The sequence below is a fragment of the Bos taurus genome, chromosome 16, assembly GCF_002263795.3.
Source record: "Bos taurus isolate L1 Dominette 01449 registration number 42190680 breed Hereford chromosome 16, ARS-UCD2.0, whole genome shotgun sequence".
NCBI lineage: Eukaryota > Metazoa > Chordata > Mammalia > Artiodactyla > Bovidae > Bos > Bos taurus.
The window spans coordinates 1,935,538-1,947,677 of NC_037343.1; the positions used below are offsets into that span (position 1 = coordinate 1,935,538).

The following is a 12,140-nucleotide window of genomic DNA, read 5'->3' on the forward strand; positions in this document are numbered from 1 at the left end:
GATCTGTGTGCTTGTGCACCTGGGCCCGTACCGGGGTGGCGGAAGCTCTGAACCTGTGGAGGTCACCTGTATGTGGGAAGGTGGGAAGCGCCCAAGGTCTGAGTCCGATGGGCAGCCTTCTAGTTGTGGTTTTTCACATGTCACTGAGCAACCCTGGCCAAATGCTGTCACTCTCTGAGGCTCAGTTTATCCTCATGTACAAAGGGAGTATTAGGCAGACCTCTGTGGTTCTATGTTTTAGGTGTCAGTGCCTTCGATGGCATGTTACATGGCTGTGTGAGGAGGCACGGAGCCTGAGTTGGCGGCTAAGCTCCATGAGCCTGGGGTGTCTTTCTGTCTATGGTCTGCCACAGCGTTAGCTTTGGTTCCCCAGGGGCTGGCTCTCTGCAAACTTCCCGCCCAGGGCAGTGTGAGCAACTCCATCCGAACCCTGCCGACATTGCACGGGTGGCATCAGCCCTGCGTGCAGGAACCTGTGCTTGTGTGCTTGTGAGCTTCTCATTGTGTCACGTTCTGTCTGCACGAGATCACACACTGTTCTTCCCTGTTTCAAATCCTTGAGAACCCAGGTGCAGTGGGGTTGGGAACATGAAGTCTTTATTCTGTGGTCCTCAAAGAAGGGAAGAGCCAGTGCTGGGGGCAGGGCACACATCTGGGGGGGAGTTCCACCCCGCTGAGTGAGGGCGCAGGCAGGGGTTGGGGGGTGGTCCCAGAGAGTGCTCTAGTTCCGGGCCAGGGCAGGGCAGCAGAGGGCCTCAGCGGGCCAGGGCAAAGCCGATGCGATTGTTACGCCGATCAAACTCCGTGTAGAACTTGCGGATGAAGGTGGCACCCAGGACCCAGACTGGTCCAGTGGGTGGTGGGATGTCCATACCATGGAGGGCCAGTGTGCACAGATCATCATTATTGTAGGGATCCTGGCAGGAAGTAGAAGGGTTCCTCCACTGCCTGGCACATAACCACCTTGCCAGACTCCTCAGCAGCATCTGCCCACCTGTGCCCCATCTGCACTGGGCCTCCATCACATCTTGGCCCTTTGAGCCATCATGGGTCACACCCCTCCCAGAGGCAGGCACTAAGCCAGATGCTGCTAACAACGCATCGGGCACAGCGCTGCCTTCAGGAGCTCACAGTCTGGCAGAGCTTCTGGTCCTAGACAAACTATTAACACCTCTAAACATACTGAGTATAAAAAGCAGATAGCATTACTGGGGACATTTGATCAGAATGGAGATCAGGAGATGAGCACAGTGATTTCCAAATCTGGCTGCACGCTGCAATTACCTGGGGAGTTTGGTAAACATGGTTGCCCAGTTACCCCCAGAGGTATCAGTTGGTATGGGAATGTGGCTTGTTACTGGGATTTCTAAAAGCTCCCAGGTAACCCTAATGTGCAGCCAAGTTTGAGAACCGCTGGTCTAGCAGGTAATCTGTGCATAATGACATGTCTGTTTTTGAGGGCCCCTGCCCCCTCTTCCTCCCTGCCACCAAGGAGCAGACTGGAGCCTCACCTGTAACACATAGTCCGCACTGGTGAGTGTGTAGGCTTTGCCTCCAAGGTGGAAGGAGATGTCGGGGAGTGTGGGCATCTGGTTACAGTTCACGACATACTGGCAGCGGGTAGGGTCACAGGAGCCCCTTTGAGTGTGGGAGGTACCCCAGGAGACGCAACCCTGTGCTTGTGGCCTGGCCCCTCTGCCGGAGAGGGGTGGGCACAGCCCCCAGCTTCCCAAGCCCCCCCTCCCAGGGCCCGGGCCACATGTGGAAGAGTGTGAGAGGCAGGAGGGGAAGGCCAGAAACGGTCCCCTTCAGAACCAAAGCATCCTGGGGTGATCTGGGGGCCTGGGCCAGTTGGTGAGCCCTCCTCCCTGGTGCCCGCCCCCCAGCTCCTTACTTTATCTATGCTCAGCTCCTTGGCCCCCAAGGCTTCCATGAGCAGTCTCAGGGAGCTGGTGGGGCCCGAGATGTAAGATGCACCAGTATCCACTATGACCATGCAGCCCTCCTCACAGAGCAAGGTAGTCGACCTCACAGACACCCTGGGGAGGCCACAGCGTCAGACAGACAGCTGGACAGAAGGCTGAGGGGCACCACCAAGCTGCACAGCTTTCCTGAGTGCGGGCAGGTGATAAGAGGCCATGCTGGAGGTCCGGTGACGCGGAGAGGGATGCGTGACACGTGAGCTGGAAGAGGAGAATGCTGCCCACCCCAGCACATGGCTTAGTGACCCTCCGCCTCTTCTTGTTGCCCCCTCCCCCTGACCCATCATCTCCATGTCCCTTCCCCAGACCAAGCAAGCAGAGAGCAAGGGCTGCATTCGGAGAGAGGGCAGGACGGCAGCCCGGCCCCCTTGCAGGCCCACCCACAGCAGCAGCAGCACTTTCAGAGGGAAGAGGGTGGAAGGTCCTGACCCTTTCATTCTTATCTGCCAGGAGCCAGGCTTGCTGATGCTCACGTAGTGGAAATTCTCTTGGTAATACTGGGGGTCACTGCCTCCCAGCACGATCTCGCCCCCTAGCAAGTGGGAATTCCTAAAGGGAAGATTAGAGTAGCGTGGACACCCACAGCCTCCAGGACTCAGTAACCCCGGCCACCAGGGAGGCTGGGCCCAGGCTCAGGGTCGGCGGCAAGGCTGGGGCGCGACATGGAGGCCGCTTCACCTCTGCCCGTCCCCAAAGCTCAGTCTGGGGGTTCCAGGGTGGCCCAGCAGCAGCACCCAGTAAAGCCTCCCCAGAGAGGTCACAGAGGAGCAGACAGGACAGGGCAGAATGCGTGCAAGACGCAGATCGCTCCCACCTCACTGGGGCCTGAGCAGTGGGGGACCTGGGATGGACCCCGGGGAGCTGCTTGGGTGGTGGGCAGGGGCATGAGGAAGGTGGGGGTGGGTGGGGAGCTTGGGCATCAGTGGCGCCTGGCCCGCTACATTGAGTTTGGGGCAGATGGCATGTGTGATTCTGGGCCAGGCGTTCTGGAGGGTCAGGGCCAAGTGAGGGCTTTCCATCTCCTTACTTGGAATCTCTGCAGAGAAAGAGACAGCAGAAAGGAAGCTTTTGTTTCAGATGAGCCCCACCAGCCCGTTGTTTGGCAAGGTGGTATTACACACTCTTTTTACCCTACAGGCAGTGGAATCACCAGGAGGTAAGTCACTGAAGCCACCCTGGCAGTGAGTGGGGGACTGGAGCCAGGACCTCTGGTGCCCCATCCGAAGCTGATGCCTCTTGCTTTCCTCTCCTCCAGATGGCATGATGCCTCCCACAAGTGAGGGTCTACCTTAGGGATGGTTTCCTATGTGTGTGGATATGTGTGTGTGTGTGTGTGTATTTAAGAGAGAGAGATGGGGTTTCCCAGCACTCTTAGTAGGAGGCATGTGTGTGTGCACGTTGAAGCACGTAGGTCACACACGTTATTGGTGCGAGTGCATTAATTGCATCATTATAAATCCAGCACATGTGCACCTGGGCTAGACAAGTTCCCCTTACATCTCTCCCAACACTTCATGATCTCTCTGGACGTTTCCTCCTTCTCATCCCAGAGTAAAGGAAGAGGCAGGTCTCTCCTCAACAAGGCCTCTTTGCTGGGATTCCCCTCCATCCCGTGGCCTCTCGGCTCCTGCCCTCAATTGTCTCCTCTTTTCCCGCCTTCTCCGTTGCTCACCTTCTGCTGGCTGCTTTTCCCACCTGCCCGTCCTCGGGCACCCTCCAGCATTTACAAACACCTGCATGTCTCTCCCTGCTTCTCTGCGCAGCTGTGTCTGCGTCCGTCCCCAGGCAGACTTCTCAGGGTGGGCCTTTCCCTTCCTGACACCCGCACCTGCCTCTGCACTGCCTACGGAAGCCCTTGCCCGACTTCTGCAGCAGCTCCTCCCAAGACTGCCCTGCCCGCCAGTTGGTGGCCTTTTCTCAGCCACTCTCTTTCTCTCGCCAAACCAGACACTCCTTTCCGTTTATCTGTGCGATGTTTCTGGGCGCTGACCTTCCCCTCTGTCCTCATTGCTTCTGGCCTGCAGTTCTCACGCCTGACCCCCTGTCTCCAGCTCGTGCCCAGCAGCTCAGGGCATATCACAGCTCTGCTCCACAGCTGGTGGCCGCTTCCCCAAGCCTGGCTATGCTGCATGCAAGTTTGGCCTGGAGTTGAAAGCACAGGGTTTCAACCTCGTGTCCCCTGTTTTGCTCATCATATTGTAATGTTTCTTGTCTTCCCTGCTGGACTGTAAGCTCTGTGAGGGCTGGAACTCTGTCTTGTACACTGCGTTCATGGTTGTACCCCTAGAGCCTTGCACAGTGCTTGTCATGTCCGTGTCCAGTGATTGGAGTTAGGGACTGAGCAGATAAGTGAAGGGACTAATGAATAAAGTCAGCAGTCCACATGAGAGGAGCCAGGCCCTCACAGGAGGTCCAGCGGTCATGGCAATGCCTCACTTCCCATCACCCCCACTCTGCTTTCTTCTCTTGCTCTAGAGCACTGCTGAACTAAACTGTAAGTAAAAGACTCGTCTGCCAAGATGGAAACGTGCTGTACTTGTACAGTCCAGTGTGGGAGCCGTTAGTCACTGTGGCCACTGAGTACTTGAAAGGTACAGTACGACTGAGGATTTGAGTGCCTGACTTTATTTCCTTTTCATTTAAGCGCTGGCTTCCATGTTGGATCGTATCCCTCTGGATATGGAGTGAACACCGGCTGATCCTGAACACAGCACAGTCCTGCTCGGACCGCCTCCTCTTGCCCCGGCCCCGCCCCGGCCCCGCCCCGGCTGGCCCACCTGCTGTAGTAGACGGAGAAGACGTCGTCCGTCAGCACCCGCTGGGCGAGGATGTGGTCAAAGACCGGCGTGACGCCGCCAACGGCCTGGGCGGGGAAGCCCATGCCCAGGACGCCGTCAAATTTGGCCAGCATGAAGGGCAGCAGGGGCAGCTCCGTGACCTCGCCAAAGGTCTGTGTGACTGTGATCCCACCCACCTGTGGAAGGACGAAGCACCAGGGGAGACCAAGCCCGGGGCCCATCCCCTGGCCAGAGTCCGGTCCAGGCCTCTGCACGAAGGGCCCCAGGGACACACCGCGCCAGGGTGTGACCACTTCATCAACCCCACGTGCACAGCAGCCCTCCTAACACACGTCTGGGCTGGGGGTCCAGAGGGACAAGGAGGGGCAGAGGCAGAAGGCAGCACCACAGTCAGGCCTGCCCTTCACGCCCCCTTTCCCCTATTTCATGGGCTCACACTGATTTCCTCCCAGTTCCATGGGTACCCCTACCCTAACTCTGCCAGAGCAGGGAATGGAGAAGCCTAGAGATGGAGGCGGGTCAGACACAGACCAAGTGACAGTGTGAACCAGGACTGACCCTAATTCCAAACTCTGAATTCAGCTGTGAGCTTAGAACCTGTGCCTAACTCCAAAATGATCCTGACCATAAGGCTGATGGTACCCTTGACCCTGACCCTGACTCGGGATTTCAGTCTAGGGTCTGGTTAAGAGCTCAGTCAGAGCCGGATGACCCCAAGCAGGTTCCTCGATTGGAGACTGGGCTCAGGACAAACTCCACGAATGCCGTAGCTGCAGAGGCCCTCACAGATCACTTGGGTAGTGCCCAGAATTCAGCTCTGCTCTGCCCCAGGTGCTTGCAGCTCCAGGGAGCAGTCGCAGAGGAGGGTGCTCCTCCAAGGTGGGCTGGGCTGCACCATCCCCAACCGCGGGCGCTAGGGTGGCAGAGGAGGTCTGGGGACTAGGAGGGCAGATGACCTGAGACAGCCTCACTTACAGTCACCAGGTCCTGGCTCAGGAAACCTTTGACCTTCCCGGATCCATAGTGGATGGTGAACTCCGTCCCATTCTCCACATAGCTGGAGGATTCCAGGGAGTCGTAGAGGCTGTGAATCTCTGGCGGGAAGACAAAGGCTCAAGGCCGAGAAACACAGGGAAGGGGTTGGAGGCAGGTGCTGGGTGGGGCCCGTGTGTTGAGGCCTGAGTGCAAAGACGGGGCGGCCCTGAGTTGGGAGGCTTGAAAAATGTGGTTAATCAATCAAGGTCTGTATTTCTTGGGCCCCTGTAATGTGCTCATGTCTCTGAGAATTTTGTCTCAGATGAAGTGTCTTAAAGTAATTGCTGATCCTAGGATGGCGAGAGGACTCTGGTCCCCAGAAGCACTCAGTGGTTCCCTGAGGTTAAGGAGGACAGAGCCCATGCTCTGAATGGGTCTGAGAATTCAGTCCTTCTGGAGCCTGCTTTTTACTTGGTGGTCATGTCAGAACAATGGGAGACATTCTCTCCTCTCCTCTCAGGGGCAGGGGGCACAGAGGCAGACAGGAGGAAGCTCAGGGGGCATCAGGAGGTACTGAGCTGGGGCTGAGGCCTGACAGGGGAGCGGCGTGGGGAGGCACCCAGGCCCCTGGTCTCACCACAGGCCGTGTAGAGGGGGCTGCACTTGGTGGACGGCACCCAGAGGTTGGCGGAGCCTGTGTCAAAGACGACTTTGAAGGTCTGCGGTGGGGTGCCGATGCCGATCTCACCGTAGTATTGGGTCTGCAGGGCAAAGGAGAGAGGTGGCCTGAAGGGCTTGGGGAGCCTTGGGGTCTTGCCTGATACGCTCTTTGGAACTTGGGGTGAGATGAGGCAGACCACGTAGCCTCTCTGGGCTTCCATTTTCAGCAGGGATGGAGTCAGAGGCTTAGCAGTGTTTCATGACAGGAAGTGGGAGGCTCGGTAAGACCAAAGGGCAAATTAAACGTACTGCCAGTGAAGCAGGGGGGGGGGTGGGGCGGGGGGGGCCCATGCCCCACAGAAACCCTGATGCTTCGCTGAGCCCCTGCCCCCGCAACACCCTTACTTGGGGCCCAGGGCCTGGACCCTGCCTCTGGGCTCCTTCCGGTCCTCTGTGCCTCAGTCTTTCCAGCTGTGAAATGGGAATTTCGTGAGGTGCTCAGAAAGGGCAAAAATGCCTTAGACCCAAGAGAAGAAGGAGAGAGTGAAGCGGGCAAGGGACCGAGCAGGGCACTCACGTCCAGGTAGTTGGTGAGGACCACAGGGGAGGTGCGGTTGCCAAAGGAGAGAGTCTTGGTGAGCTGGCTCCACTCAGCACCCAGCCGGGCCATGTCCACACCTCGCTCCTTCAGGCTTTCCCGGACTGAGGGCATCTTCTTGAGGAAGATCCTAGCCCATGATGGAGTAAGAAAAAGTAGAAGAGCTCTGTCCCCTCCCACAGTAATGGTAGAGTTCTAGAAGCTTCTAATAAAACTACCCCAACCTTAGCCCAGGCACCTAGGGATCACTCTAGAGCTCTTAAGTCTCTGAAGGAGACTCCATGGTTACCTGTGCTGGTATTAAATGATCCTCAACTAACTTGCTCCTGTTGTTTGATTTTGCTCATCATTTTAAGATCATTCACTCCACAATCACAGGTTGGACACCTACTCTGTGCCTGCACCATGCTGGATGCTAGAGATGCAGAGATCATCACTGCCTTTCAGGGGCTCCAGCGGTGGGAAGATGCAGGAGGAAACAACACTGACTTCCCCCTGAGGAGGTGAAGGCTGGGCGCGCCGGCTCACAGCTGGGTGGGTGAGGCAGTGCCACGCGGGGCCTGCAGGGGGCAGCACACGCCCACGCGGCCCGGGCGGGGCCGCAGGAAGCCCCAGGCAGCACCCAGCCCGGGCCCTGGGGCTGACTGGGTGGGGTGGGGGGAGGCAGGCGTCTCCAGAGTGCCTGTGCAGCCCGCCCTTGGGAAGAAGCGCCTTCCTGAGCCTAGGTCCCAGGCCCTCCGCTTCTTGTCCTGACGCTTTCCTGTCACCTTCGGGAGGCAGAGTTAAAGAGATCTGGGAAACTCAGGTCACCCTGAGCTGCCACCGTGCGGGCGCCCAGCGCTGTGCAGGCCACCCCCACCACGTGACCTCATTCCCATCCTGCAGGCTGGCTGTCCTCACTCTGGGGTGAGGGATGAGGCGACTCAGGAGTAGATGCAGCAGGGATTCGAGGTGCCCTGACTGGCCCATCTCCCACACGGGTCCCCGGACTCCGATGTGAAGGCTGTGTGCCACAGCCTGAGCCATTGTTGGGGGTCCCAGGCTTGCAGCCCAAAGTCTGGAGGGTCCCTGTTTCTTCTTATGTACTTGCACTAGCCTTTCCTTGTCAGGCCCCATGCATTTTGCCCACAAACGTGAATGCAACTTTCATGCTTGTTGGTGTTAGTATTTTAACAGAAATGACCTGCCGTATTCATAACGTGGTCTATTCTTGCACAAAGTATTTTCACGACTATGATCTATTTGATTCGCAGCCATCACCTGAGGTGAGTAACTTTACTATTCTCATTTTACAGATGGGAAAATGGAGGAACAGAGAAGGCTAGACCCGAGAGAGGGCTCCGTTCCCACTGTTTACTCTGGACCTCTCCTTTTACCCTCTCCTTTTAGAGAATCCCTTCCTTCTCCCCTTCCCCCGCCCCCCAACACCAGCACTTCCCAGCCCTCGAAGGCCAGCGTGCACCCCGCCTCCTGGAAGCCCTGTGCCCCCCTGCTGGCCTCCCCTTTGCCTGGGCGCCTGCCCTGTTTTCCCCGGGTGTCTGTACCCAGCACGGCACAGCCTCATGCCGTCTGTGATGAGGGTGTAGTGGTCGTGGGATGTGCTCGAATCCCCTCCTACCTGCCTGATTCTGAGCAACTTACCTGACCTCCTCTGGGTCTCTGTAACCAGGGACTTAATGTAGTACCTACCACCGAGAGTAAGCACTTTGCAGATTGAGTTGCCCTGTGCTCAGTACATGTTGTAAAAGGCGTCTGTGTGTAAAAGCACCTTGAGAATGGGATCTGCCGTTCAGGCGCCAAAGAGCCTTGCATAGGGACACTGAGGCTCATGTCAGTTAGCAAAACTTCTCTAAGTACATTTGGAAAGCCTGACTCCCTCTTCACCCTGGTCCAATTCATTCTTCTTCTCATGCTGAAGATATGAGGGAGAATGTTTTTTTCCTTTCCCTCCCCTTATCCTGGGGGTGGGGGCCAACCTCAGGCACACGCTGCCACTGGGAAGCGCCTCTCCCTGGCTGGGGGCACACCATGCCCCCAGCCCAGAAGCTGCTCTCCCTGGAGCAGAGGAAAGAGGCTTTGGAAACACATGTCACAGCGTGTGCCCAGGCTGACCTCCCTGAACCTCAGTGTCCCGAGCTTTAAAATGGGACTGTTGGGAGGATGATTTGAGCTGAGACACAGGAAACAATCCTATGAAGTCCTCAGCATTTTACAGGCCTAGCAACTCCCACTGTTATGAAAGCCTGCCCCTTAACTTCAGGTCTTCTGGTCCCATCTGCTTCCCCAGCGTGAAACCCTTTCTCTAGGAGGCCCTCTCCCACCTGCCTCTCCGCTCCTGCAGCTTTGAAGAACTGCTTGTTCCCTCAGGGAAGAAAGTGAAACTGAAAGCCACTCAGTCGTGTCCGACTCTCTGCGAGCGCACAGACTATACAGTCCATGGAATTCTCCAGGCCTTTCCCTTCTCCAGGGGATCTTCCCAACCCAGGGATCGAAGCCAGTCTCTCACATTGCAGGCGGATTCTTTACCAGCTGAGCCGTCAGGGTTCCCTCAGGGCCTGTCGCCAAACATGGATGTAGGGTCTTTATCCTCCTCCTTTGGGCTGCCTTAAACCTTTCTTTTAATGTTCGTGATAATCCCCCTGGAGATGGTAACAGCTGGGTTTTTACAGCATGCCTGCACCAGGCTGAGGCATTTACAGGCAATATCTCATTCACTCTTCAAAGCAGCTCTGTAAAATAGGTTCGTCTCTGTAAAATATTATCCCTGTTTTAAAAATGGTAAACTGGAACTTCCCTGGTGGTCTGGTGGCCAAGACGCCATGCTCCCGGCGCCGGGGGCCTGTGTTCAATCCCCGGTCAGGGAACTAGGTCCCACGAGCTGCAACTGAGTGTTCTCACGCCACAACTAAAAGACCCTGCCTGCTGCCGTGAAGATCCAAGCGGGCAGTGTAGCCAAATAAATGAATACTGAAAAATAACAGTGGCAAACTTGGACGTGGCCAGGTTCAGGGTCTTGCCCACGGTTCCGGAGTTAGTTGGCACTGCTGGTGCAACAGAATTTAAACCAGGACTATTCGGCTCTGGAAGCTTTGCATTTAACCACTACGTTGTCCTGCTTCCCTGGTAGAGTTAACAATACCACACCCTTCTTAGTAATTAGTCTGTGAGCTCCCGAGGGACAGAGAACATGTCTCAGTCATCTCCGAGTCCCCCCAAAGTGCCTAGCCTGGTGATTTGTGCAGGAACTGAAAACTCTGGGCTAGGATCATAAAGGCCCAGCTAGTGCCTCTGCTGGCTGTGTGACATCGGGCAAGTCACCTGACCTCTCTGATTGGGGCGAAACTCTCCCTGCCCAGTTGCTTGTGAGGACGGGGTGACATCACTTGTTTGAACCACCCCCCCAACCTGTGTCAGGCAAGTGAGGATCCCTCCTCCCCCCACCCTTTCTCCCAGTTACCGTCTGAAGGCGGCAGTGTCTGCAGGGAGACTGAAGGTGCAGGAGCCCCAGAGCACCAGCAGGAGTCCCCAGAGAGGCATCTTGCTGCACTGGTCCACACTTCGCCTGGGTGCCCAGCTCGCTCTGGGGTCCCCTGAAGCACCCTCTCCTTTTATACACGCACACTCGGGATGGCTGCGATTCTGCTCTGCCCTGATTTATTACCGCGGGGCAGATGGCGGGGCAGCCGGTAATAAATCCCTCAATGGGGCTGAGCTAAGTGGGTGAAGGGTGACCAGGTTTCTGACGTGGAGCAGGGGGGTTGGAAGAAGGATGGCTGTGGGAAAGCAAGGCTGCGCCCAGTGACGCCAGTAGCCCTGTCTCGGCCTGGCCCTGTGACCCCTCAGGGAAGACCGAAGCCGATGAGAAACAGCACCACTAGGGAACCAGGACAGGGCTGGAACAAGCGCAGGACCCCGGTTTCCAGCCCCAAGCCCGTCTCTTGCCTCTGTGTTAACCTTGGCTGTGCCCCTGTAACTCCCAGGCTGCGTCTCAGTGTTACCATCTGGAACATGGGTGATCCCTCCAGCTCATTCCCTGACAGAGCCAGATCCAGGGAGTCCCGACGCGGCCTCCCCTCAGGTCTCTGTTAGCAGCGGCTGTTTATGGGAAAGTGCAGCACAGACCTCCTCTGGAAGTAAGGAGCTGGGGGCAGGGACGTGGTTCCATCTTAGATGACCTGTGCTGGTGGAAGGGAAGGGAAGCCCCAGGACTGGGGGAGGCTGCTCTCTGCCAAAGAATGAGGTGGAGCAGCTGGTCTTTCCACCCCTCTCCCTCTCTCTGCTTCTCTCTGAGTCCTCTCTGGGGCATGTCTGCCTCCTTCCCTTTCCCTTAGGGCTTACCAGCAGTCTGGAGCCGCTCACCACACATCCACCTGGCCCCTGAATCCCAGGGTGGATGCTGTTTACGCAGCCTAGGACCTCCTCTCCTGGCTCTTCCCTGCTCACTCTTTGGGGCCCACTTCCAGGATCTCTGTCTCCTCCAGGAAGCAGGCGTGGATTCAGCCTGGAACTGACCGTCTCTGCTGGGGCTCCCACGGTGCAGACGCGCGCCCTCTGTGAAAGCACAGGCCTCGGCTGTCCACTCTCGGAATCGTTTCGATGTGCGTGCCTCTGCCTCTCGCCCAGAGTGGCGCTCACCGCTCATCAAATGAGCGCCCAGTGAACCGTGACGGGCAGGGCCAGGGGCCTGGCTTAACTTGCTGCGTGACGTGGGGGCGTGCGCCCCTCTCTGGGCCGTAGTGCCCAAGCGGTGTGAGGAAGCCGACGCTGGGCGGCCCCAGGCTGCCCGCCCGTGTGGACGCTCTAGCAGCCAGGTCCCGTGTCTTCCGCGTGCTGCTCTCTGCACCTGTGGGCGGAAAGAACTTAACCAGCGGAGTGAAACTCTGCTGCCGCTGTGCGGACTACTTATTGCGTCGGGATCTCTGAAACTATAACAGCCTTGCCGAGGGATGAGAGAAGCTGGTGTTTCTTGGTACAAACTCTCACTGGAGAATTTTCAAGCGTTGTGGTTGGCACTGGGGGAAGCATTTGAGGGCCCGGGAGAACCTTTCAGTGGGAACTTCTGTCTTATCAGACTGACTAAATATTCATTAAACGTCCCTGTGGGTCTCAGTGCTCTTCTATTCATTA

General features: G+C 57.1%; 1 protein-coding gene and 1 long non-coding RNA gene across 7 annotated transcripts; one reads left to right on the plus strand and one right to left on the minus strand.

Moving 5' to 3' along the window:
- Nucleotides 1–570: 570 nt before the first annotated feature.
- REN (renin) lies at nt 571–11,606 on the minus strand. 4 transcript variants are annotated; one of them, XM_059875215.1, is made up of 9 exons: nt 11,526–11,606; nt 6,993–7,143; nt 6,393–6,516; nt 5,756–5,874; nt 4,760–4,956; nt 2,412–2,531; nt 1,895–2,039; nt 1,512–1,610; nt 571–917 (listed from the first exon to the last, which is right to left on the minus strand). In XM_059875215.1, exons 2-9 carry the CDS (start codon nt 7,125–7,127, stop codon nt 756–758), a joined length of 1,101 nt encoding a protein of 366 aa, XP_059731198.1. In that variant the 5' UTR covers nt 7,128–7,143; nt 11,526–11,606; the 3' UTR covers nt 571–755. The 4 variants fall into 4 exon arrangements, with proteins under 4 accessions (XP_059731198.1, XP_059731197.1, XP_024831769.1 ...); XM_059875214.1 differs by lacking the exon at nt 11,526–11,606 and adding an exon at nt 7,405–7,484; NM_001206509.1 differs by lacking the exon at nt 11,526–11,606 and adding an exon at nt 10,471–10,595 and having other exon boundaries at nt 581–917.
- On the plus strand, nt 2,038–12,140 carry LOC132342432 (uncharacterized). Of its 3 annotated transcripts, none has more exons than XR_009490798.1 (5): nt 2,038–2,178; nt 2,289–4,930; nt 7,392–7,516; nt 8,309–11,146; nt 11,495–12,140. It is a non-coding gene; the product is annotated as an uncharacterized lncRNA (long non-coding RNA). The 3 variants fall into 3 exon arrangements; XR_009490799.1 differs by having other exon boundaries at nt 2,289–2,473; nt 3,120–4,930; nt 7,392–11,146; XR_009490797.1 differs by having other exon boundaries at nt 7,392–11,146.